The 27,604-nt window shown below is 43.4% G+C and overlaps 2 protein-coding genes and 1 long non-coding RNA gene across 4 annotated transcripts in view; 2 read left to right on the forward strand and 1 right to left on the reverse strand.

Annotated features, from left to right (window-relative positions):
- Positions 1–1,338: 1,338 nt before the first annotated feature.
- PARL (presenilin associated rhomboid like) lies at positions 1,339–18,096 on the forward strand. Its single transcript, XM_005282475.5, has 10 exons — positions 1,339–1,691; positions 2,811–3,003; positions 4,238–4,378; positions 7,443–7,491; positions 9,971–10,066; positions 11,541–11,690; positions 12,259–12,329; positions 13,751–13,852; positions 16,619–16,716; positions 17,766–18,096. Exons 1-10 carry the CDS (start codon positions 1,621–1,623, stop codon positions 17,878–17,880), a joined length of 1,086 nt encoding a protein of 361 aa, XP_005282532.2. The 5' UTR covers positions 1,339–1,620; the 3' UTR covers positions 17,881–18,096.
- LOC135973325 (uncharacterized) lies at positions 3,999–27,127 on the reverse strand. Its single transcript, XR_010590125.1, has 2 exons — positions 26,994–27,127; positions 3,999–5,630 (listed from the first exon to the last, which is right to left on the reverse strand). It is a non-coding gene; the product is annotated as an uncharacterized LOC135973325 (long non-coding RNA).
- The window catches only part of MAP6D1 (MAP6 domain containing 1), a 35,394-nt gene continuing 34,466 nt past the window's right edge, over positions 26,677–27,604 (forward strand). The window contains exon 1 of one of the 2 annotated variants that reach the window (XM_065556064.1): positions 26,677–27,569. In XM_065556064.1, the coding sequence (XP_065412136.1) occupies positions 27,052–27,569 (518 nt within the window). In that variant the 5' untranslated portion in view covers positions 26,677–27,051. The remainder of the gene's footprint in view (positions 27,570–27,604) is intronic. The other variant, XM_042853548.2, reaches the window with a different exon arrangement.

Here is a 27,604-nt window from a genome sequence, read left to right on the forward strand (position 1 = left end):
CCTTTCCCCAATCTCCCCGCACTCACCGGCAGCGGGAAGCAGAGCGCCGCGGCTGGGAGCTGGCGGAGTGGAGCGGGCTGGGGCCTGGTTGCTCTGCTTCCCGCTGCTGCCAATGAGTGCAGGGTTGCTGGGGGAAGAGGTGGAATGGGGGCAGGCTGGGCGCGGAGCAGGGGGAAGGGCAAGATGGCCCTGCCCCTTGCAGTGGGCGCAGCCTGTGGGGGGGGCCGGCCGAGGGATAGGGCTGGTCGCCGGGGCTGGTGCTGCCGCATATGCAGCACACGCAGCTGCCCAGGGCACCATGAAATTTGAGGCAATTTGGTGCCCCAAATTTCATGGTGCCCTACGCAGCTGCATATGCTGCGTATGCCTAAGGACAGCCCTGCACCAGGGCCGCCCGGGGGCAGGGGGACAAGTGGGGCAATTTGCCCCAGACCCCGCAGGGTCCCTGGAAGCCCTGGCCCGGCGGCGGTCCAGGTCTTTGGCGGCATTTCGGCGGCAGGGGGGCCCTTCAGTGCTGCCAAAGACGCGGAGCGACTGAAGGGCCCCCCGCCGCCAAAGACCTGGACCGCCGCCAGGTGAGTACAAGCACCGCAGCTCCCCGGCTTTGCCCCACGCCCCCGGAATCCTCTGGGGGCCCTGCCCTACACAGGTCTGCAGGGCCTAGGGGAGAATGTAGGAGCTGCCATGGGGCTCCCCCAGGCCCAAGGCCTCCTGCTGCTGGGCTTCTGCCTCCCCCAGCCCTACAGCAGCTGCTACCCTCAGACCCCAGGGTCAGCACCCATCAGCAGCAGACCCAGTGGGATCTCCTCCAGCCCTCCCCAGGGGCCCACAGACACCACAGCCCTGCGTGCCTTCTCATGGCCGCCATCTTTGAAACAAGCAACAGAGGGTCCTGTGGCACCTTTGAGACTAACATACTTCTGTTAGTCTCAAAGGTGCCACAGGACCCTCTGTTGCTTTTTACAGATTCAGACTAACACGGCTACCCCTCTGATCTTTGAAACAGCTTTTCAGTTAGGCATCAAGACGGGGAGGAGGTAAGATCAGTCTTCGAAAATGCCCCTCTCAACATGGAGGGCAAGGGGGGGGTGGGAGCTCTGTGGTCACGTGGTAACGACTTTCTCAACATGGCGGCCCAGGCTGTTCTGGGAATACCGGAAATGCCCTTCTCAACATGGTCGAGGTCGAGCTGGGAAACATAGGCGATGACCCTCTCAACATGGCGTCTAAAGTGGGATGTGGCCTATATCCTTCTCAACATGGCGCTTAAAGTGGGATGCGGCCTATATCCTTCTCAACATGTCGCCTAAAGTGGGATGCGGCCTATGTCCTTCTCAACATGGCGGCTGTTGTTGACCGAAGTACCAGAAATATCCTTCTCAACATGGCGTCCGGAGAGCGACCGTGCAGTCTCTACGGGACTGGTAGTTGCCGGCCAGGCCCAGCCCTGTCCCGGCTACGGCCGGGCATGTGTGCGTGGGGTGGGCTGTTCTCCCCCGCACTGTAGGATGGCCGGGCTCCAGCCCTCCCCTGTCCCCTTGTGACGCCCCGGTTAGATGGCGGCCGGGGCTGCCGGGTGCTCCGGAAGCGCTTGAGGGGCGGGCGGGCCAGGGTCGGAACATGGCGTGGAGCTGCTGGGCCCGGCTCTGCAGCCGAGAGGTGCTGAGCGGCCGCCGCTGCCGGGGGCACAGGTACGGGGGGAGCGGCCCGCCCGGGACGGGGTCCCCGCTGAGGCCGGTGCGATGAGCCGGGAGGGGGGTCCGGTGCTAGGCACAGGGGACGGGGGCGTGCCCCCGATGGCTGCTGGTGGGTGGGAAAGGCCCCAGCACCTTGCGGGCTGTTACCACCCCTCAGGCTCTGCACAGTCAGGGTGCCGTGTGAGCAGCGCCCCGGCTCCGAGCGGAGGGCTTTAACCGGCGAGACCCAGGCTGGGCTCTGCCCGTCTCCCCCTGCCCTGTGCCCTGGCCGGGCCCTGCCTCTCCAGCCGGCCGCTGAATGGCCGGGCTCGGCCAGGGGCGCGTTTCAGAGGAAATGTTGAAAATCACACCAGGGAGTGGAGCCCGGCTGTGTAGAACCACTGTTGGCCTATGGGTCTCCAGCACGCACCTGGCGCCCCTTGGCTAGGGCAGGTTGAGATCCCTCCGGGGGGCATTTAACCGAGTGAGACCACTGTCTGTAATGGTATAAGTCCCCAGGTGGAAATGCAGTACTAAGATCGAGCATTAAAATGAGGAAATTCCCACAGTTGAAATTCCTTCAGCATTAACTCGAGCACACTGCCATCCAGTGGTGTTATTTTAACCATATTACTTGATAACAGGGTAATGCACTAAGATTACACTTGAAGTAACAGAAAATTAACTTGGCCATTTCCAGGCCTGAAATTTAAGCTGCTGCCCTGCAGCTCCTCAGCCTTGGGAAGTGAATTGTCTGAGTTAGTTTCCTAAAACAATGAAGATCAGGCAGAGTTGCACCATGTTGCCAGCACTTTTCGCTAGTATGCTGATACCATGATTATTGTATTTTCATATCCTTATGCAAGCTAGACTGGAAAATGAGAGTATGAAACACACAATAGCTAGTTTCCCCATTCTGTGAAAGGCAAAGTAAATCCTGAAGCAAGGAAATTCTGTAGCATGCAGGTGAAGAACATGCACTTTTACAGTTGTATAAGGAAGTTTGCTGGTCTATCTCCCCCACCCTACCAAAAAGTTTCTGTCATGTCTAGATAATAAGGCAGTCTGGGTTTAAATTGAAATAGTGAGTCAACATTGACGTTGTCTATGGCGCACATTTCTTCTTTTCCCTAGGTTTACTTTATACACACAGCACAGAAATGGATTCAAAAGAGCGCCCCAAAAGACTGAACCTCGAAAACCAGACCAAGAAAGTGGCTCCAAAACATACAAAAGCAGTCTGTCTCCTCCAGTACAGGAAACAATCTTTTATACTTCTTCCCCTTCGCTGAAGCATCTTGTGAAGCCATTCTTTTTTACAATTGGGGTAATTGTTTGTGCCATCATGTTACATGTATTAGAAGTCGCATTGATGCGGAGTTACTTGTGCAGGTGACTGCACTAGAACTTGTGCATGATAAGCAAGAGTATTCCATTAAAAATAATGCAATTAAATCCCAGAAGCTTATTGCATGAGGCTGTACACCTGTCACCATCAAGGTACCTTTTCTTAATTTTTTAAAACAGTTTTCTCAGAACATACTTTTTTCTATCTTAACTCACTATCTTCAGTGGGTTTGGTGAATTTCTTCCAGAAGGAGTATTACCAAATTGTTACCCCATTTAATCTGGGAATGCCTGCTTAAATAGTCCTGTATTTTTCTAATCTGCACAGTGTCTTGCTTGCCAGTCCTAAGGGAGCTGCCATTGATTTCCAAGGGAGAGAATATTCTTGAATACGTTTTCCATACATATATTATTCAGCTAGCTTCTTATTGAGCCCTGAATGTTGCCAGTACTTCTCCCTCTCCCACATAAGGTTAAAAAAAATCAGCATGAAGCTAAACAAACTGCTAGCAGTTTTCATATACTCTACAACCTTTCTGAATCATCCTTGAAGGTCAAAAGAATGAGTAGTACTTGTGGCACCTTAGAGACTAACAAATTTATTTGAGCATAAGCTTTCGTGGGCTAAAACCCACTTCATCGGATGCATTCAGAGTCCCTTTCCTGTTGCATCCCAGTCAGTGTCCCATCCTCTGGTACCTGTTTCCCTTCTCCCTCCAGCCTGAAAGAAAGGGAATGAAGACCTCTCCTAACAAATAGAAAGGAGCAGAGGGTTTAGCACACTGACCCTAAATTTTGCATCAAGAGTCCTGATTTTTGTGGCACGGTATTGTCTAATCCTGCCACAAACTGGCAGTTAGGCAATAACCTGCAATGTCTGGCAAAATAACCATAAAAGAAGGCTCTTATTAAATATTGTTTCAGAGTAGCAGCCATGTTAGTCTGTATCCGCAAAAAGAACAGGAGTACTTGTGGCACCTTAGAGACTAACCAGTTTATTTGAGCATAAGCTTTCGTGGGCTATAGCCCACTTCATCGGATGTAATACAATCAATATTGCTACATAATTCAGTGAGAACCTCACTCTTTGAATGTTTATAATAGTATTAATATGTAAGTGCAGTAGGAGCACATGCTATATTTTTACCTAAAATTGTATAAGGATTTGTCTTCCATATTAGACTTTGATTTTGAATGCATCTAATGTTACATAGTTTACAGGCTGTGCATTTGGATCAGCTGCTATTTGGCAGTATGAATACCTAAAATCCCGGGTCCAGAACTATTTCAATGATGCTCGAGCAGACTGGATGGATAAGTTACGACCTCAGAAAAATGGGGACTTCAGAAAGCAGGTACACAGAACATAACTATCTTGTGCATTTAAATGTGGTCAGTACAGTGACTATAGGACTATAATAACATGTATTGCATATGAATAGTGTGCGTAGTGTTTTACTGAATATGATGCTTGACCCACCTCAGTAATGTAACCTTGGAAGACTGCTATGTGGTCAGTACTGTATAAAACAAACTAAAAATCAGGCATGCATATTGGTGCCACTAGTATTGGTTGAGTACAGTAATAGATACTTGTCTGTCTTTTATTTTATAGTATCAAATTCTTGGCACTTTAACAACTTTTCTAATTAGTGATGTATGGCAAAACTGTTTTGATCAGAAGGATAACTGTGTGTGTTACTCTGAATTTTGTATTTAAAGAATGAAACTGGACCCTGAAGGAAGGGCCTGAACAGACTTTTGGGGTGGTATTAGTCCTTTCTGGGCTGGGGAAACAGGCTTCCAGCTTACAGTGTGCTATATGTTAGTTCGAAAGGAAGCTGATTTACAATTAGCACAGATGAAAAGTAAACATTTGGCACTGCTATCAAATAGATACTGAAGAGATGAAATAGCAGCCCCCTTCTTGCTCCTCTCCCCCCCCCCAAAAAAGAAAGGGAGACCAATAGTTCTTGGTATGTCTAATATATCTTAAAATGCCACTCACTTTTTTATCATGTTAGAAGGCGTAGTATTGCCAACCCTCAGTGTTCAAAAATCATTGGCTTAAAAATCATGAAATTAAAAAAAAAAAAAAAAAAAACCATAAATATGAGATTCTTGTCTTCAAGTTTCATGTTTTCAAGCTTTTCTTTGCAATTATAAGGACTAGAAACTTTATAAATGAACATTTAAAAAAAAAATCCTAAGTAAACACCTGACTTCAGAATTTGTGACTTTAAGACAAAGACCAAAAATTGCTAGGCTTATGATAATTTTATCAGTTGGCAACACTGGATACCATAATCACTTGCACTTTGCTGTAATATTTTCATTTAAAATATAAGAAATGGGTTCTGTACATTATGTCCACGGAGAGGTTGGTTCCCTGGCAAGCAGTAGAGCAGATCTGATTCCTAGTCCTGGTCTGTTTCTTCCACTATTAGTAGGGGTGAGTGTCCAGCTGCAGAGGCACTGTGCCCTGAGCAGGATGCAGAGGAACCCTCTGTGTCCATGATGTGAGTTGAATACACTGTAGTGCTCCTGTCCAAATGCATGTCTCGTCATCTGTGCTTATATGAATCACGTGTAAGATCAAAGCTGGCCCTTAAGAGTATTTAGAAATTGTGAAGAAAACAAGTTTAGTACTAAATTCTCTGATAGGAAAGGCTTGCTGGATTCTAATTAGCTATCTAAAATATAATAAACAAAATTACCATGTCATTGCTAATACATTTTAAAAAAAATCTCCAGCTCCCATCTCCGGTAAGTATCCTCCTAAATTCAGCATCCAGTGCTAGTTAGTAAAGGCATGTAGGCTTTTTGTATTACACAAAATCATGTTTGCATAATGGCCATACTGGAGGACATGATGGGGAGAAAATATTGATATGGTTTTATCTAGGTCCTATGCCAGATAATTAAGGAAGTGGGGAGAGATGGAGTGATGACTTTGAAATGAACAATTCACTGAAATCTTATTTGGTTACTTTTTGTCCAACCTATAGAAATAATTTATATAGCACCTTGGAGTGTTATAAAACTAAGTATAATTAAACCAACAGTTTGAAAAAAAAATATTTAAAAGGGACTATTAGGAGACAGAGGGAAAAAAGCACATCTAAGAGCTGCCTGTGGTCATAATACATTTTTCTAGGGGGTTTCTTAAAGGTAGAGGAGGGATGGGCTGAGCTGGATACAAGAGGGAGTGAATGCCACATCCTGTGAGCTGCCTCTGTAAAAAATGACCTCTGGCACAAAGGTGGACTCTCAAAGGTGGGTGATGTGAGACCACAAATAGCTGTCAGTAAGAGTCTCCGCCTAGAACAGAGGTGTGCAAACTGTGGCCCGCGGGACCCTCCTGCCCAGCCCTTGAGCTCCCAGCCAGGGAGGCTAGCCCCCAGCCCCTCCCCTGCTATTCCTCCTCCCCCGCAGCCTCAGCTCCCCGTGCTGCCAGCAGTCTGGGCAGTGAGCTGCGAGCTCCTGCCGGGCAGCGCGGCTGTGAGAACTGCCGGCCTGCCCTGGTGCTCTAGACTGAGTGGCAGCAGGACTGGCTCTGGCCGGCTGGCGCGGCTGCCAGTCCTGGTGCTCTGAGTGGCATGGTAAGGGGGCAGGTAGCAATGGGGTTGGATAAGGGGCAGAGGATCCTGGGGGCAGTCAGGGGACAGGGAGCAGTTGGATGGAGCGGAGGTTTCAGGTGGGAGCGGTCAGGGGACGGGAAACACGGGGGGGATTGGATAGGTGTGGGAGTCCTGGGAGGCATGTCAGGGGTTGGGGGTGTGAATAGGGGTCGGGATAGGGAGGAAGGGGATTGGATAGATGGTGGGGTCCCGGGAGAGGGTGGTTAGGGGCGGGGGGTCCCGGGAGGGGGCAGTCAGGGGACAAGGAGCCGGGGGGGTTGGATGGGCCAGGAGGGGGCAGTCGGGGTAGAAAGTGGGAGGGGCGGGTAGGGGTCAGGGGCCAGGCTGTTTGGGGAGGCACAACCTTCCCTACCTGGCCCTCCATACAGTTTCGGAACCCCAATGTGACCCTCAGGCCAAAAAGTTTGCCCACCCCTGGCCTAGGAGATACACATAAATACACAAGATCTTCATTGGTATAAACTGATATCAATCTTTGGAATTCAATGGAGCTCTGCCGTTTAATACCATGTAAGGATTGGATCTTTTTCTGTAACAGGATATTTAACTGAAAGAGGAGATTTTAAAAAATATATGAACAGGAAATATAACTTTTCTATAAAAAAGCTATTTTAAGTCTAACTGAATATTAGAAGCATATATTAACTCAATCCTTCTGTTAAAAAGAACTTGATTTTTATGTATTTATTTATTTAAGTGGAACCTTATGTGATTTTCAAATAGTTCTGAGATCTGGGCTATTTTGGGAAGTCAGTGAATACTACTTATTCTCTTTCAGGTTAACAAGTGGTGGAATAGCCTGAGTGAGGGTCAGCGGACTGTGACAGGTTTGTGTTAGCTTACAAGTATTAGACATTCACAGGAAGAGAATTATGGCAAACAGGTACAGTATGTCACAATAGATGGCTTTCATACCATGCTTATCGATTGTAAGAAACAAAGCAAATCTGTGTACGTACATGCTATTTTCATTCCCCATATGCATCTGCTACCCATTCCTTCTCACAGAACATATTTCTTGTACGTTAAATGAAATCTCCACTCGTTTTGAATATTGTGCAATATTAGTCAGAATCTTCCTTCCGCTACATGTATAGAAGTACAGTAAAAATTGGGCATGAGGGACCCTCAGAAGCAGCATAGTAAAGAATTTCTACAACCTTGCCAGAGCCTGAAAAGCAGTGCTATTACTACCAGCACAAACTGTGTTGAATATTGGTTGTCCTTCAAGTTGACAGCTTTCTCATGAGAGATAGATTTACTATGTACTACTGCGTAAAATGGCTATCTTTTCCTTTTTCTGGAAATATTCTTTGTCATCCAAGGAGTATCATGCAATTTTATGCACCATAACCAGAAACAATGGAAACATGTTGTAATTTTGTAAATGATGCGTTGCAGCATAAATCACTACTTCCTGTGACTGCATACACAATGTTGCAAACAGGAGGTAGCTATCTTGTTGTGTATCAGATTTTGTTATATAATACACAGGTATTTATATTTAACAGGAGTTGCATGGAATCTGCTTAATACAGAATTATTGAAATCCCATTAATAGACATCTCACATAGCTATTCAGATTAAAGAGAAAAATAGATGAGAAATAGCTAATTTACAGCATTTAATCTAGAACATGCTCCGTGTTATGTATGCTGTATGTAAAAATATTTGAGTACCTGAGCTGATTTCTACTAATCATATTGGAGCCTAAATAACCAGTGTTTTTGTTTGTCATAAAACATATATTTATATAGAAAAAGTAATTTTTTAAGGACAAAATATTTAAATTGGTTTCAACCACTTTCTGCCTCATTTTAAAGGATTGCTCGGTAGTATAAAAATAAATTGCACTTAAGTCTTGAATGTCTAGGGCAATGATAGACACATTAAAGAATTCCAGCTAAATATAAGGTCCGATCAACTGGTTTTATACAATATTTTGTATTTTTATACATCCAACTTAAGCCTTTATTATGTCTAAACAAAGTGGTGCCAATATTGTATTTGGAAAGATCAGGTGAAAATTAATCATGCATAGTCTCTGTGGTGATTCTCAATATGTAGTTAATATTTATATGTAAGGCCCTATTTGAATTGCAGGATGATTGTCAAAAAATTGCAGCTGAGTTGTGGACAATTCATGGAAAATTGCGGAAAAGTAATAAGACCTTATTATTTGCACTAATAAAGCCCATTGTTACTGTTCCGTGATTTTCCACTGTCAGCGGCCGCCCAGGGCTCCCGTTGTCAAAATTGCGATGGAAGCCTAATACTGTGGAATTCGCAATTTCCACAATATTGCAAATTAAATAGGGCCTTATTTATATTACATGTAAATTTAACTGATATACATTGAAACCTTTCAAACATGCTTATCTGCCATTTTGCACCAGAACAGATTTGGAATTATTTTGCAAAAATTCCTTGTTGGGGTCTTCTATAATTTGGTGGTGTTGAGTACATAATGAAATCTTTGGTTAATAAGAAAGTACTGTAGCATAGGATAGGCGCTCTCTTAAAGCTAAAAGCAGCTCAGAGAAAGTAGATTATACAGATTCTAAATAGAGAATTTCAGATATAAATAGCCTTGAAAATATTTTTCTGGTTTGAGTTCAGCAGGAGTCTTTCAAATAAGTCATGAAAATAAGGAATCTAAATTTTTACAAGGAAAGAAATGATCTCTCTCTCCCTCCCCACCCCCAGGAATGCCAGTTTTATAATATAAACCATTCAGATCTTTAAAAACAGTTTTATGTGCTTTCCAGAGCCAAAGCTATATTTTAATTTGGTTTTAGGTGTCAGCAAATACTTGGAAACATGCAAGGATGTAAACTTTCATCATTCTGCTCTCAATCATTTACATTCTTATCTAAATTAGAATATGATCAGAATTAAAACTTAGCAAGTAAACAACAATTTGTAAATCACAAAGACAAATTTGTAGTTGCAGATTTCTTGGAAGATTAGTTATAGCAGATTGGTTGCAGATTTCTTGAAAGTGACTCACTGGACAGTATACATGTGTGTATTTTGTGCAACTAAAGGAACGCTAGTTTAGATACAAAATGTGACTTCTGTTAAAAGGGTTTTCATCGTGTAAAGATTTCTGAATTCCAGTTCATTTTTCTTAAAATCATCAGAAAATGAAAATTAAAAATTACCATTTTTATATGGGAGTAGCAAAGAAAAAACGTAGATATTGTTGTAAATGTGGTTCTGAAGTTCTGAAACTTTGCTACCACGTGCTTTGTTCTTGCATGTTATATTCATACTTTGTCTCTAAATTGGATTTTTTCTTATTAGGTATCATAGCTGCAAATGTCTTTGTGTTCTGTTTATGGAGAATCCCTCCTATGCAGCGGACAATGATTACTTACTTCACATCTAATCCAGCATCTAGTAAGTATACTGTGTGTGGGTATATGTCCATCCGTCCAATTCAACAGGTGGGCCTTGGGGAGGGGTAAATTTATAGAAACTTAATTTTTTTTCCCAAAATAGCTTTGCTAGAGATCATAATGTCAAGATTTTGAGGTCCAGTATCTTCAAGTGTGCCACGCTGAACAACAAATGGCTTATGTCTTTGCAAAGGGGGATTTCTCTCATAGTGGAATGAAGTCCTAGGTCTGTCCTGATTTTTTTTTTTTTAAATGGAGATATCCTATCTCCTAGAACTGGAAGGGACCCTCATAGGTCATCAAGTCCAGCCCCCTGTCTTCACTAGCAGGACCAAGTACTGATTTTGCCCCAGATCCCTAAGTGGCCCCCTCAAGGATTGAACTCACAACCCTGGGTTTAGCAGGCCAATGCTCAAACCATTGAGCTATTCCCCCTCCCCATTATTACTCTTCCTGGTCTTTTGGGAGGAAACAAACCATTTTTATGGTTCTTTAAAAAGCTGTTTTGAAGTTGTTCTTTATTTTTGAACATTAATATTCCCTGCAGTTAGGAATTAGAGGCCTGAGTGCAAGGGAGATGGGCACCACCAGACATGCAGAATGGTGCGCATTCACTTATCACTATATAACAATTATATACTCACCAATGAGCATGAGAGGATTCCTACCAGTCCCTTGCCACAGAGCTGGCCTTTTCTCCACATGAAGAAGAATCTCAGCTTTCATTCAAGGTAAATTAGCCTTGAAAATGTTAACTGTAGGCTCTAAAGGCACAAGCAGTTGGGGTCCATTTCCAAAACAGAGACAGGGGTATGGAGGACACATGAGGGAGGGGGCTCTTCTGGTACCTCCCATCCCCTCACTCCTGCTGTAGAAGTGGAACCCAGATGTTTGTGCCTTTAGGCAGGGATTTGGAAAGCCTAAGGGAATTAGGCAACTAACTGAATTTCAATGGGAGTTGGACTTCCAGTTGACTTAGGGTCCTCTGAAATTTTCAGACTTTGAACTAGAGATTGGATTCTATCTATTTACCTTTACCACTGCACTGAATAGGACTAGACATTTTTTTAAAATGAAAGCTAAGATTCTCCTTCATACCTTAACCTAAGCAGTTATAATTGGACAAAACCCTCATAATGAAAAAAAAAGTGGCTTTTCCACTCTCCAAAGAATGGTGTGGAAGCTTTTGAAAAATCCATGTAATCTCTCCACAAGGAAATCTTTAATGTACTATTTCACATGGGTGACAGATTTCTTAGAAAATGTTGCATGCTTCGGTAGTCACCACACTGAATCTGATGCTCATTACACTGCTCGCATTTTACATGTTTAAAGCTTATGAAATATTTAAGAAGTCTGATAACTATATTTTCTCTTGCTTATGCTGTAAGTACTTATGCACACAAATGAAAATAAAAATACTAAAATGGCCTGTATTTGTTCTTCAGTAACCACTAGTTTTCTTCTTCTTATAGGAGTCCTTTGCTCTCCCATGCTGCTCTCTACATTTAGTCATTTCTCTTTGTTCCACATGGCTGCAAATATGTATGTGCTGTGGAGTTTTTCTTCAAGTATAGTGTCTCTTTTGGGACGTGAGCAGTTCATAGCAGTGTACCTTTCTGCAGGTAATTTTTCAAAAAATTAATACTTTAAAGAAATGTCATGACCATACTTATGCAGGTAGGAAGTGAGAGAGAGATTAACATATTTTTCCCTGGCTGCAGACACTGATTCTTCATTCCCATAGGCTGTTGTACACCAACCACGGTGCTTATTTTAATGATTTATTTGTATTACCATAGTACCTAGGAGCCCTAGTCATGGACCAGGCCCCCATTGTGCGAGGCACTGAACAAAGAACAAAAAGATGGTCCCTGCCCCCAAAGAACTGCTGCAGAACAGAGCACTAATCACATTGGAATGTTTGATTTTAGGCTGTCAAAGTGCAAGCCTTGTATTTAAAGTCATGCTCCATCACTGAACTATTAGTTTTTAACATTGTCTTAGGAAATCCCTGAGATGACAGACAAAACTACAACTGTTTCTAGTCTCCATGTCTACTGCCTCAAAAAATTAAGTTAAAAAGTTAGTGTGCAAGATACCTCATGCAAACATTCAGGCAATGTTTTGGTGCCTCCTGCCCCTCACTTACATTCCTGACATGGTTTCTAACAGTAATTTCACCTTTTTTAGGTGTTATCTCCACATTTGTCAGTTATGTCAGTAAAGTAACTACTGGAAGATTTGGACCATCACTTGGAGCTGTAAGTAGCATACGTTTTAAAATCCCCAAATACTATATCTCGTAGCATCATTAAAACCAGTTTCAAAGCACTGTATTCCACAGCTTTCTTAAAAATCAGGGATATGTTGGCTTGGGAAGACAGGCAGAAGTTACCAGCGTTGAGAGTAATCAAACAATAATTCCTGTGCAAGAACTGGGCCATTCTTCCAAGCCCTTGGTACAGCAGCCCAGAACCAATGCTGCTAAATGCTAATGGGTTGTAAACTAGTGCTTAACAGCAGGATCTCTTGTCACTGAGCAGATAAGTTGTAGAACTGAACTCACTGTTTTATAAAGGTTGTTACATGAGGCTGTAATGCATAATTATGCTCTAATTATTGAAAATTGTATGCTTTTTGAAGAGATCACAAGAGATCATATGATCAGGGACAGTAGACATTAACAAGTAATGCTGGTGAAATGTTTCCCATCAACTTCCTTCCCAAAAATATAGAACTTTTGCTTGAGCACGCTCAATTTATAGAATTTCTGAAGTTGGCAGGAGTGGTATGTTTATTTTCTGTTCTGCTTACATTTTTTCTAAATAAAAATACCTGCTATCAAAGCTTTGGGATGTTTTAAGGCACTCATCTTATAGTAAGGGTAAAGTGAACTTGCTGCTGGATCAAGATTTATGTTTTTTTGGAGGTTTTATTTATATCATGTTTTGGCTTTTTAAAAAAAACATGTTTTGTTTTTCAAATGGAGGGAGGAACTTGTTGGACAACTAGAGCTGCAGTTGATAAGTTGAATTTCAATTAATGCCATACACATACGGTTCGCTTATCCTGCAAGTTATTTGTATTTGCTACAGAGTAACTTTCTCACTGACCAGGTGTTGATATTACCACACAAACTTGCATACAGTTTAAGATCCTGTCCATGCATGGACTTGGAAGATCCTATGGGCTTATGTTGTTAGAGGAGGGGTTTGCTCCAGTTTCCTTGGCCAAAAAAGTTGTCATCTGCTGATGTCCAGCATGCTTTAAACTGAGTGGTTGCTTTCACCTTAGCTACAGTTACATTTCAGCAGTGCTACATATATATTTCTAAAATTCATTGGGATGAAAAGCACTATATTCAGATCAGTTATTTATGATTGTTACAAATAGCATGGTTTTCAGAAAAGGTTACAACTTGTTCACTTGTTTTTTAGAGGTCAGACAGTGAGGACATAGGAAGCAATTCTTTCAGCTTTTATACATTCAGATCTCAAAATAAAGCAATGATTCCTTGATTTATTTCTATACTAAACTTACCATACTGTTTTGTGCTTTGGGACTTGTCATAGGGCTGCATTGGAAAAGAAAGGCAGCAAGCAAAATAGGTTCACATGCAGAAAAATAAATTTCCCTTGTGTAATATCTCAGCTCACTTTCATGTATTTTAATGTATTTTCAGTCAGGAGCTATAATGAGTGTCCTTGCAGCAGTATGTACGAAGATGCCAGAAGCAAAACTAGCCATCATACTTCTTCCAATGTTCACATTTACAGCAGGAAATGTAAGTGCCTTTGAATATCAGAAATTATATACTTTAAATATTTTCCTTCCCCTACACTCCAACAGTATCTGAATGTCTCCTTTTAATATGAATATACAAACAATATCTAATTTTTATTTAAATACATGGTCATGGCTTGAAGTCTTAGGGCCTGATTTGCTGTTGCTCTGAACTTTATGTAGTCATTTACACCAATGCAAAGTGGGTATAAAATGTTGTCATTCTCAGATGGTAGAGTTCTGCACTGACTCTATTCTAGTATAATGACTAGACGTGGTGTAGAGCAAACAAGAATCAGGCTTGTTTTCAATTGCTTATCTCTTTTTTTTAAATTGTGTAGAGCTTAACTTCTAGATTGCTTCCTGGAGATGTATTTCACACCCAGTTCTTAAAGTTACAGGAAATGGGGGTAGGGAAAGGGAACCCGATGCCTGTGAGGAAGTACAACAAAATTGTGTACGTGCACTGTGGGAACCTCTTGTCATTCAAAGTGTGGCACATAGGCTAGGTCTACACTACCCGCCTGAATTGGCGGGTAGAAATCGACCTCTCGGGGATCGATTTATCGCATCCCGTCGGGACACGACAATCGATCCCCGAATCGACGCTCTTACTCCACCAGGGGAGGTGGGAGTAAGCGCCGTCGACAGGAAGCCGCAGAAGTCGATTTTGCTGCCGTCCTCACAGCGGGGTAAGTCGGCTGCAATACGTCGAATTCAGCTACGCTATTCACGTAGCTGAATTTGCGTATCTTAAATCGACTCCCCCCTGTAGTGTAGATGTAGCCATAGTGTACGGGCTATGTTTGTTAGGGATAAACTGCAGGACCTGGTTACTTATTTCAGGCAACTTTAAATTAACTGTGTGAAAAATAACTCGGGGGCGAATAAGGAGGAGAGGAAATCTGGAAAGGCAGAGGCAGATTTGAGAATTTAATTTTCCAGAAAAAAATCATTTCTAATCGCATTGCTGTAGATGCTTGTCTCCTGCTTTAGACGCTTCCTACTGCTGCTTCTAAGAACATAAGTTTTAGGAACAGGAATAGATCACTGGGGCTTTTGTGGCACATTCTTAATATTCTCATTCTTTGATTCCTTTCCCCGCTTTTAAAAATGTATATATTTTAGAAACTCAGTCATATATCTTGACTCCTGCGTTAACATGCGTAGTCATCTTTTTTGTATGCTACTGAACATTGTTTTAGTATGATAGCTTAATTGCTTTGTTTTAACCCATTTTAAGACAACTGGGTTTAAAATATGTGTTGTACAGGAATGAGGTTACTGAGATTCTGTCAGTTTTAAATTTCAAAGCATTGCTTAGGCCTTGTCTACACTGGCAAGTTTCTGCGCACCAAAGCAGCTTTCTGCATTGTAACTCCCGAGGTGTGCACAGTGCCAAGCCACTTAGTGCACAGAAACTGAGCAGTTGCAGTGCTGTAAAAAAACCACCCTGTTGAGAGACGTAGAGCTTTCTGCGCCGGGGCTACAGCATCGCAGAAAGCCAATGTAGACACCCTGGTCGATTACAGCGCTGCAGTTGGTCTCTGGGAGGTGTCCCACAATGCCTGGTTTTGCCTCTGGTCATCAGTTTGAACTCTACTAGCCTGCCCTCGGGTGACCAACCATCATCCCCGCCCCTTAAGTTTCTTGGCAATTTTGAAAGTCCTTTCCTGTTTGCTCGGTGACGCATACAGTGGTCTCAATGCATCTTTCTAGGTGACCATGCCTGCTCAACGCAGCTCTGTGTAAGCTTGAAAGCTTGTCTTTCACCAACAGAAATTGGTCCAATAAAAGATATCACCTCAACCACTGTTTCTTTAATTACATTTTGGCCACAAAAAAACCCCAAACAAACCCTCTAACCATAATAGTCCAAATGTGAGAATGTAACTCCTGTAATCCTGAGTACATATAATTAGGTGCTAATTATTCTAGTTAATACTATGGTAAATATGCAAACTGTTGCTCCATATTACTGCTAGTGTATAACCCAAGAAACATGCACACTTGTATGAGTCTTAGGACTTATAGTTAGTAAACTGCATCCACTAAAGGGTGACATACTTTATCAGTACTTCTGCTTATACAGTAGTACTTAACCATTCTAGAATATCCTGATCTCCTACTCTTAAATAGGTCTGATATTTCATCCAGCATTGGTACTAGTCGTAGATATTTAGTGGGTGAGAAGTTGAGGATGCTGTCCTACACCTTCCATCTAGTAGAGGCAGAGGTGTATACCTACATGGTTGGAGGGGGCAGTGTTTGGGAATACAGACACAAATCTAGGCTGTTACTGCATAAAATGATTATGGCTTATATAGAACTGACTTGTGAATGAGATATTTGCTACACTTCCTTAATTGGAGTGGTCTGTATGTAGTGTTCCTTTTTACCAGCGATTTTACCTCCTTTTCTGGCTTGACATTGCAATAGAGCTGATATGTTTTTAAAATGTAATAAAAGCACATTTTAGGTTGTAGACTATTTTAAATACATTATATTTACTGCCACATTCTTAGCCTCCTTTCTTCTGTGGCTTCTGGTAGAAGTAGTCTTCATGTATATTGTCTGGTGAGAAAAGAGCAGGACTAGAGTCTAGGCCTGTCTCAAGAGAAATCCTTATGTAGTAAGTATTGTTGCATGTCATGGGGAATGTTCCATCATTTAAATGTTTGCTTAATGGTAAATATGAAGTGTTCCTACTGCTGGATATTAGAGACTGCTACAGATTCTGCTCACACAATGCTTTGTTCATTTTTAGGCTTTAAAAGCCATTATTGCAATGGACATGGCAGGACTTGTTCTGGGTTGGAAATTTTTTGACCATGCAGCACATCTTGGGGGAGCTCTATTTGGAATGTAAGTTTTTGTTATCCATTAACTTTATCGATTGTGTACAAACAATTCTGTATTAGAAAAAGAGAAAATATTTAAAACCTGGTGCATTAGTTTAATGGAGGGCACACTGGACTAATGAAAACATCTTTTCAACTGTGCAGCTCAGTAAAACTTCCCATGTCTCAGTGTATCTCTTATCAGTTTGGGTGGGTTAGTGAGCAAGTGTGAGGTCTGTTAGGTCAAATTCCATTGAAAATCTAGTAATTTTGTTTGGCTGCATTGTCTCCATGTATGAAGCCTTCAAAGGTTATCGCTAATTGGGTTGAAGCACTAGAAAATGTAGGAAACAAACAATTTGGCATTGTGTGGTGTTGAACTAATTACCTAATCTGTCTGTCTCTTTCTTTGCTCTGATAGAGCTATAGTATTGTCTAGCTCCAGAGTTCTCAACTTTTTTTTCTTTCATGGTCCCTAACCTCACCATAGCCTTCTGCTAATCCCTGGTGCTGATGTTCATTTAAATATCTGTTATGCCAGAAAAGTTACTTCCAATGGATTACTTCTGCATCCATCCAGTTAGAGGAGGCAGTTTGCTTCAAATGAAGTGACTCTATTCTAGATTTTTTTTCTGAGTTCATTTGCATATCGGGAAATACCTCTGCAGCAATATAGTTGGAATGCATTGACATAAGCAATATATACTATACTCTAATATTCTTTTAAGTGGAGTAGTAATTGGTGCAAATTTTTTGGCTACAGAAGATAGAAATTTGAGGTGCTAACTACTGTTCAACTACATGGGGGCAAGTGGAAGTATAGAACTGTGTAAGTTATTCGGAGTAAATGGAACCAGAAAGCTTACCTAAAGTTGTCAGTGTTTTCTTCCAAAAGCTTATCAAACTTCTTTTAAAAACTTACCCTATTCATTTCTATTACTGCTTCTTCTGGGTTATCCCATCTATTACGCTGTTTAACAGATATTCCAGTTATCATTCTTCAGTGTTCTATCTCATTCTTAACTTTAGCTTCGCATGATCTAATTTCAGTTGAAGTTTTGTTTTTGTTTTCAGCTGGTATGTAACTTATGGCCATGAACTCATATGGAAGAACAGAGAACCACTGGTGAAGGCTTGGCATGAAATGAGGTCTAAGAGCCGGGGAAAAGGAGGTGGAGGATCTCACTGATTCTAATTTTACAGCCTGCTTGTGCAGAAAACAGTGTGCTACTTGAAGATATGGAAGTGAATTGGTTCTGGAATTGTTTTTGCAACTCCACAGAAAACCACTTAGGATGTGTAGTTTCTAATGTAAACTACAGTTGCAAATAAATGCAGTTCAGTAGAGAATGAACTGACAAAGTTGAAAAAATAAAGTTTATATCTGATTGGTTTATGAAATAAACGTGTGCATCACATTTTTAAAAACTATTTGACAAGAAGAAATATTTTCACTTAAGTGGCTGGAAGCTGAAACCGGGCACATTCAAATAAGAAATTAAGCACAATTTTTTTTTAACAGTGTTGGTGATTAACCATTGAAACAACTACCAAGGGAAGGTGAATCCACCCTCTTGATATCTTCAAATCAAGGCTGGATGCCTTTTTGGAAGATATGCTTTAGACAAATAAGGTATTAGACTCAGTACAGGCATAGGGGGGTGAAATTTAATGGCCTGTAATATAAAGGAGGTCAGACTAGATCAGTGGTTCCCAAACTGGGGTTTGTGAAATGTATTGAAGTTCTCAGAAAAAAATTCTGTAATGGCGGACAGAGCTGTCTGTAGGGACCCCGGGAGCTGACAGCCCAAGCCCCATGATTATCACTTCCTGGCAGAACAAGTTTAAGCTTTGTTGTAGTTGTGCATCGTTTGCCTGAACTGCTCAAGACCCGAATGCTTGTGGGAGGAACTTTTGCTTTGAGTTGACTTCTTAAATACCTTGATGCTGTTTCACATCTGGTACTCCTTGATGAAACATGTAGGAGGCTTAATCAAAGTGATATGAGCTACAAAAGTGAAATCTTGAAGAGTGTTGCTGTTTTCATAATGTAATAAAATTAATAATGTAATGATATTTAATATAATATTAAATAGTGTGTAATAAGCATGTCATAAAAAACCCAAATTATTTCTAAGATCACTGCTTCTATAATTTTTGCTCAGGTAAGGGAGAAACTACCTGGAAATTAATTCATTTTTAGGAGAGGTTCGCGAGATTTGATATTTTCGTGAAAAGGGTTTGTGGGTTGTTAAAGTTTGGGAACCACTGGACTAGATTATCTAATGGTCCCTTCTCGCTGTAAGTTCTATGAATCTATGAAAAATACTGGCCTTCATTTAAATGTTAGTTGTACAGTAGCATTGACACCTAGCAAAACTACATTAATAATGTTAAGAGTCTGGCTCATGCTCTGATGGCAGGTTCTTATTCAATGTATTCTAGCTTTCAGTTCTTTCTACCTCCAAGACATTATCAAAGGATGCATTTAGAATTTGTCACTGGAGAATTTTTTCTTTGTTCTGTTGCATATAATTAGAACAATGGCCTGTTTCATGTTAGTTTGGATATTTTTGCCACGAGTTATCACAGGAGACATTCCACCTTCAGCATTTCTCTCCCAGTGAACTGCATTCATTTAAAAAAAACAAAAAACACCAAAAACACTTTCCTGCCCTATAGTTTGATTTTAGCATTATTTAGAGGATTCTAAAATAGTAGCGTATGGCTCTGAGCTCGCCAATGGATGGAGAAGATGAGAAGGTGAAGCTGCAGCAGAAACTTCTGTGCTGTTTTTCTCATCACAGGCACTCTTTGATAACTGGATGAATTTGAGATTGATCTGGGGTTTGACACAAGCATCAAAATGGTTCCTATTATGTAAATACTATGCGGCACTAAACTGGTGATCTGTGTGGGGGATTTTTGTTTTGCAAATGACTAATGTGGGCCCCAATCCTGCAATTGTAGCCATGCCAGGTGCACCCCTGCCAGCAGCCCTAATTGCAATGGAGCACAGAGGTCTGGCTGGGAGAAGTAATTTGCAGGATCAAGGCCCTAATAAACCAGTTACCTAGCTTTACTAGATGGGTTACACTGGAATGAAAGTGTCTTTGTGACTATAATAAGCATAAATAAAACATACACATTTTTACTTTGTAATGGGGCGTTGTAGAAAATACATGTAATGTCTGCTTTTCATGTTGGTAAACTAAAGATGGTGCTAAATAGCACCAAATGTAATCAAAGGTGGAGCACAAAACTGATGTCAACTCCTTACCAACCTATGCTGCTAACACCCAGTTACAGTCTTTGGTGCTTACTGTTATAAAACACAGGTTGGTGTATTTTTCATCACAATATAAACAATGACTAATTTGAGGATTTAAAAAAAAAAAGTTAACCTTAATTCTAAACTCTCAGAAAAAGATAGTTTAGTCTAATGTAGTAGTTGGGATCTAGTGAATGTTTCTCGCACTGGTACTATTGACTCACTTGACTCAGAGAGAGTTCATTTTTCTGTGTACACTCTTCCTTTACTCCCCTTGTTTATTCCTCCTTTTTCTACTCTTCCTAGGGTTCTCTGTTAACTTATATTAAATCATACACACTTTTCAGGCTGCAGACATACCTGTTCCATCCAGTAGAGAGCAATAGTACCTCTAATGAGAAACCTAGCCTTGTACTATAGTTATAGATACAGAAAATCAGTTATGTGAGGGTAAACAGTAATGCCGAAACTTATACCATGAAGGCTTGATCTTTTCAGAGAAACTGAATGCCCACAGCTCTAAATGGAGTTTTGGGTGCCAGCGCTTATAAATATCAGGCCCTAAGTCATTTGCAGAGCAGAGAATAGAACGCTGCTCCCTAACCACTAGACTTGCATCCATTATAGTAGTTTCTATGCCCTCTTCACCTGCAAAAATGCTGCAGACAGGCACTGAGCCACCTTGGGCCTGATTTGCAGAAGGGTGAAGTACCTGCAGCTCCCATTGACTTCAACTAGATTTGCAGATGCTCAACTCTCCTGAAAACCAATCCCAGGGTGTCAAGTTCGGTACCCAAAATCAGAGGCCGCATTTGGGTCTCTTTGTGTTTAAGTTTCACTATCTGTAAGATTAGGGTTAATAAGACTTATCTACTTCCCAGGGGCTGCCCAGAGTCTGAACCATTAATGCTTGTAAAAGCCTGTGAGATTCTCCAATTTAAGGTGGTATGAAACTGATTTCCTCTGAGCAAGGTCTATGAACACTTTTATTTCGCCAAGCAGTGCATCCCTGCCTGCCTTCTGTATCTGAGGTCCTGTCACAGGAAACCATAATTGTCCTGTATTCAAAAATACTCTTAAAAATTGGAGTACATGAGTCAATACTGGATTAAGTTAAATGAAGCAATGGTCCAAAGTTATGACAAGTCACTAGTGTAAGCAAACAACCATTCTGGCAAAGAAATCCCTCCTTCAAAATTTGGCATGTATGTGAGTATAGGTGCTTGTACATGTACGCACACACAAAATCTAGTATATAGTTACACCTTAAAATAGCATAGAAGTTATTTTGAATTCAAGCACCAAAAGGGAAGACTTATTTCCTTTCTAAAATGGCTTACTGTAAATAAAAATGAAATTTAATAGTTACAGGGATGTTCAGCAGAGACACCAGACAGTGTTATGCCTAAGGAAACAATGGCAATAACTATAAAAAAGTCATCATTAATCATGTAGGAGCACAAACTAGTTTATGTTGAACATCGTTAAGGGGTTTTAGAAAATGTAAATGTACACTTGCTTTTTAAAAAATCTGCCATGGCTATGACAGGTTTAAAGAGCATCATGCCTAAAAACATGCATGTATCTTTAATGAAATAGTTCATACGTCATTAATAGTAAAATCATAAAACAGTTTTATGATATATTTTCCCTCAGCAATTGATGCTTCTTAGTCTGATTTGCCTTACAGTTATAGTGTTTGCCATCTTCTAGTGATGAGGAATTGCTTCCAAATGCTGTCAACTTTTAACTCTAATCTAACGTCTTCTGGTTTCTTGTGTTCTGTGTGATACCCTTTGTGCCAATTCCAGCTGACAGACTCAGCGCTGAGCAGCAGCTCAAAGCATTGGCTGATGGTGTAGGTGCTCTCTGAGATGCACAATGTCAAAGCTGAACTCGGTGCTAGGAAGTGTCAGGCACAATGAGGGCAGAGATTCTCTCACACATTTTTCTAAGCCAGGCCTAGCAATAGGGATCAGAGCATCATTTGTAGTATGCCAGTGAAAATATACAATAAAATGGATGTCCTGTTTTCTGCATCCTCATTGTAGAACCCATTTAGCAGGATACAGTACTCTGTATTTGAGACCGAATGGTATTTATTTTTAAAGTCATTACACACAGAATAGTAAGTATTAGTTTTAGACCCCAGCACCAGGAAATTCATTAGTAATATGCGTTGTTTATATTTCAGTAAGTCAATAGCATTTGTACTTATACCTATACTGATGTAAATGGGGTCAGATTTATCAGATGTGACTAGTGATTTTGGTTGATTCCATTTTTGGGTACCTAACTTGAGATGCCTCACAGGGACCTGATTGTTCAGAGGGAGGCTACATAACACTTCCATCAGGCTTCTTTAAAGTGTTGTAAATTGGGTGACCAAAAATGGAAGCAATCAGAATCACTAGTCATGTCTGAAAATCTTGACCCAAATCTCACTCTGTAGGGTGTGAGAGGATTGCCTCGGGGGTCAGGAAGGCATTCCTCTGTGCATATTTGCATTTTGAGGGGCGACACACAGAATACTAGACTAGATTGTAGAGAGAGATGGTGTCTACCTCTATATTTGTATAGTGCCCAGCACAATCTAGCCCCAATCTTGATTACAGCCTCAAGATGGTGGTGTAATGTAAATATTAATGGATACGTGACATTCTATACCTTGGGGGAGCGCCCTGTAGTCCCCATATTCCTCATTTATATATAATTGTGATAATGCATATAAAGTAGGCCGTGTGAGGTATCAGGGGAAAGATTATGATCTGCTGAAAGTCATTTTTCTATATAACTATGTATATCATTAATGCATATGAAGTTATGAGAATGTGTGGTATGGTTGTCACTAAAATATGCTATGGGTTTGGGACGTGCCCAGATACTAGCTCTCCAGAGATAATGCCAAGGAAAGTAATCAACACCCAGGTTTGTGTCAAACAACCTATCAACAGCCATTGTCCTGCAAGAGAGCTACAATTCAATGACTCACTTGCATAAGGCTACACTCAGGTTGCCAACCCTCCAGGATTGGCCTGGAGTCTCCCGGAATTGGCATCAATCTCCCGGTGACTATTGAAAGCAATCTGGGCGAGTTTAGTAGGCTATTTTAAGAAAATGACATATCATGTTGTAGGGTGACCATATTTCCCTATGCTGAATAAGGGACAACTGGTAAAATTACTTATATTTAAGCGAGTTCAATGGCAATTGTACAAATGTTCAAATTAACATCAAGTTGACTGATCCCCTGTAATAAAGAAATACTGAGTAGCTAGATTCTTTTTCGTTACCTTCTTATCTTTACGGCTTTAGAGTTCACTCGGGAAGGGGTGACACACTCCCGTACACCTCTCTCACACAGCGGGGGTGACCGACCAACCTGACCCTCTGTGCCCAGTGGTCTCTGCCCTCCATGCCAGGCTGGGCTCCCCGGATGGACCCACCTCTCCTGGTACCTGGCGCTGTGTCTTCCCGAGGCAACATGTGGGGGGGGGGCCATACAGGGTCACATGCCCCCCCCCCCCAGATTTCTGCCAGGGTTCACACCAGAATGTGGCCAGCAGCAGCCTTTTGTCACTGTGCAGGAGGGGAGGGATGGGAGCTGCTTCCAGCCAAAGGAGAGGAAAGGGGGGAAGAGATGACTTGGCTTGTGTCTTTGCAGAGCTCATCTCTTCCCCCTGTGGCTGGAAGCAGCTTGTCTCTTCCCGCCTGCACAATGTCAGAAGGCAGCTAACACCTCCAGGCTGCTGTTAGCCACCAGCATAACCCAGCTGCCTCCTGTTCCCTGGCTAGAGCATGGGTAGGAAGGGGTTAAGCCCTAAGGATGCATTGTGCACCAGGGCCCAGGGAACCTGACTGCAGGGGCTTCAGTGAACCCAGCCAGACACATGGCTCAGCAGAGGAGGGTGCCTAGAGGATGGAGCAGCCCTTTGCTCCCTGGGGGCAGGACCCGGGGGGAAGGGCGGGCAAAGAAGGTGCTAAGCCCCTGCCCTGGGGGCTACTATGGAACCTGCAGGTTCAGGGCATGAACAGGCTGGAAATCCTTTTCCTCCGCCCTGCCCCTGCCATTCCAGAGCTTAGCTGAGGGGCAGAGAGGCTGCCCCGTGCCAGTGCTGTGTGGGGCTTTGGCACATGCAGGGCTTGGCTCCTCCTGGCCAGCGCCCCAGCCCACAGAATCTTGGGCTTTCCCAGGGTGCCTGCCCAGCCAGAGGCAGTGGGGGAAGGAAGGAGCCTGCCAGCCAGGTCGTTAGTGAGCTGAGAACTTCTACTAGGGGCTGGTTCTCTGAACTGTGCTGGGAGCGGGGCATGCCCTGCTGGGGGGATATGTAGGAGCAGCGGAGTTTGGGGGGGAGAGCAAAGGAGCAAAACAGGGAGAGGACAGTGAGAGGGGGAACACATAAAGAGCTGATGGGTGGGCAGCAGAGGCAAAACATAACTGGCTGCTGCCCGGCACCTGCCCTCACTCATCAGTCACCACAGCTCACAGCGTGCAGCCAGTGCCATCCAGAAACGGGATGGGGGGCAGGCCCTGCTGGCTGAGAGCTGGCACACAGTGGGGGCTGAACTGACGGACCAACACTGGGGAGCGTCTGGCCATGTGCGTTGCATCTTCATGCCACCACCAGCCTTGCACACCCAGCCCCATCGTCGGCCACTGGACCCCCATTCACCGCTGGTGGGCAAGTGGCTGGCAAGCAGGGATCCAGCCAGCAGCAGGACCCATCAATACTGATGCAGGGGGTGGGGAGACAGAAAATACAGGACAATTTGCCTGTTTTTAAGAAAAAGTCAGGAGATCTGCAGGAGGGCTTTAAAATGGGACTTTCCCTTTAAAAATGGGACATCTGGTCACCCTATCACATTGGGGCGGGGGGAGGGAATTTCCCAGAATAGCTTCAATCAAAGAGTTGGCAACCCTAGACCACACGAGGGGAATTGCTCAACCTTGGCTGGGAACTAAGCAATGCCCACAAGACGTGCCTGGACTTGTGTTCTCCAACCATGGACTAAGGATATAAAATAGAACATGGGCCCCATGCTGGGCCTTTCTCCTTCCCCCACCTATGCTGCAAACAACAAAGACAGTCAAAATACTAAAGACTCCAACAGAGGAGACTGGCCCAGGTTTAAGGGATAACCTGTATATTAAGGACTGCAATATCCAGTAGGGTGAGAAAAACTGCTTAATCTAGATGTTGCCCAGTCTAATAGGGTTGAGAGTTTAGACTGCGTGCTTACATTTTCTTTTCTTTTGGTAACTAACTCTGACTTTTTGCCTATCACTTATAGTCACTTCAAATCTATCTTTTGTAATCAATAAACTTCTTTTACTGTTTATCTTTACTAGTGAGTTTGCCTGAAGTGTGTGGTAAATCTGCTCAGGTTTGCAAAGGCTTGTGTATAGCCACTTTCCATTGATGAAGTGGTGAACCAGTTAATAAATTTGCACTGCTCATCTTGAGCTGTGCAAGATGGTATGTTCCTGAGGTATGAGGCTGGGGGCTGGGAGGATTTGGCTAGTGCCTTTCTCTGTGTGATTCATGAGTGGCTCCGGAGCATTCATGCAATCTAGCTGGGTGTGGGGCTCCACATGTGGTTGTGCTGAGTGATCACAGCTCTGGAGGGGCTTGCTGCTTGTCACTAGCAAGGCATTGTGAGAGACAGCCCAGGCTGGAGAGAGTTAAGGGGGCACAGCAGTCCCACAGTCCTAGGCTGTACCCTGGGGATCCTGTCACAAGATAAACTAAGGGTTTCATCTGATATGGTAAATTTTCTATTCCTAAAGTTTCACTGCACACCTATGCATCACTGATTTGACCTCTTCGGATATCCACTTAGAAATAGATTATTGCTTCCTAAAATGAGGTTCCTGTCCTGTGAGCCTTTAACTACATGATTTTATAGTACATAGATACTTGAACCTAGCCCTATAAGTGTCAGAATTTTACAGCCTTGTATTTGATATAGTGTGGTGAACTACAATGATTGAGTATATCATTACAAAAGATTCTGTATCATAAATTGTAGCATGATATTATGGCCTGTAGCCACTTATTACATAAGATGTTAAATTCTAAAAAGACCAAATTACATCCCTGATGTAATTCCATCAGCTTCAGTGGAGTTGCATCAGTGATGTAATTTACAGTCACTAGCAAGCCCTAAATCATGTAAACTGCTGCATACGAAGTATAATACATTACATGTTTAGATCTGGTTCATAGGCAAGTACCAAAAATATAAAATGCAAACAAGTTACATATACTATGAATAAAAAACCTATTCTTAAATATTTCACTGAAACACATTGTAAATTAGGAAAGGATAGAAGGCAGTCCAAAGATGAAAGAAAAAAGTGGTGGGCAAATGGCTATATTATTAATTTTACTATTCCATGTCCAGTGATCTCTATGGCAGAAGTGGTTCTTTTTATAGTGTAGCATGTCAGCAAAGACCCTGGATTAACAAGAAATGGCTCTTATTGTATGCCCAGCTATTATTTATTCTCCATATTATTTCATGCATATTATCATAGTTATAAATCATATAACAGTGTAACTACAGATTATTATAGCCAACCTAACATTGCAAGGAAGCAGTAATAGTGAATGAGGACGGATGGAAGCACTCACTCCTCCTTACACTGATGTCTGGGATTGTTTGCATTTCGGTGCCGATTGAGTGTTAGGGGAGGGGGATGCAAGGGAGGGAGGGGGTCCTATTGATTAAAATCAGGGTTAAAGCTTGAGGGGATCTTTTTGCGGGGGTTGGTGATGGTGACTCGGAGACGGCGCTGCAAAGGAAGGGCAGGCGGGCACTCCTGGCAGATACTGAGGATGCAGCAGGGTGCTTTCCCTTGCCCTCGGCAGACACAGCGGGCTGGGGACTCAATGGGAGGGTGGAGAGAAGGGGGCTGCAGAGCTCCCTGGCAGCCGCGGCAGGCAGGGATCACGTGTGCGGGCTGTCAGCCCGAGCGGGGGGTGTGGGCACTCAGCGGGGCTGGAAGGGGAGGGGCTGACACTACTCACCAGGCCGGCTGGGAGCGCACCGCAGCGGGCGAGCGCTGCCCGCCGCCCAGCCCGCTCCATGGCGTGGCCCTGCATCAGCCGCGTGTGCTGCCTGGCCCGCTTCTGGAGCCAGCTGGACAAGTCCGACCTCTCGGTGCCGCTCACCATCCACAGCTACTCCGACATCGAGGAGCCCGAGGAGGGGGCGAGCCCGGCGCGGGGCGGCCCCCGGCGGGGCGCGGCGGCGGACGGCCGCTCCCGGGCAGGCGGCGGACAGCTGCCGGCCGGGCCCCCCCCCTCGCAGGACAACCTGGCCATCAAGCGGTCGTGGAAGCGGGGGAGCCACAAGCGGGGCCCGGCGGCGCCCCCCGACAGCCAGCCCTTCGCCGCCGAGACCCAGTACCGGCAGGACTTCCGCGCGTGGCCCCTGCAGAAGCGAGACGCCTACCCCTGGGCCGGCGAGGGCAGGAGAGACGGGCCCCCCGCCCCGCCCAGGTCCGTGTACGTCCTGCCCGCCGGGGACAGCGACCAGCGGCCGGAGGCCAGCAGCAGGCTGAGCTGCTCCCCGCCCGGCGCTGCCAACACCACCTCCTACAGGTAAGCTGGAGCGGGGCCAGTGTTCCGGGGGCTCC

This window comes from Chrysemys picta, chromosome 9, assembly GCF_011386835.1.
Source record: "Chrysemys picta bellii isolate R12L10 chromosome 9, ASM1138683v2, whole genome shotgun sequence".
NCBI classification, from domain to species: domain Eukaryota; kingdom Metazoa; phylum Chordata; order Testudines; family Emydidae; genus Chrysemys; species Chrysemys picta.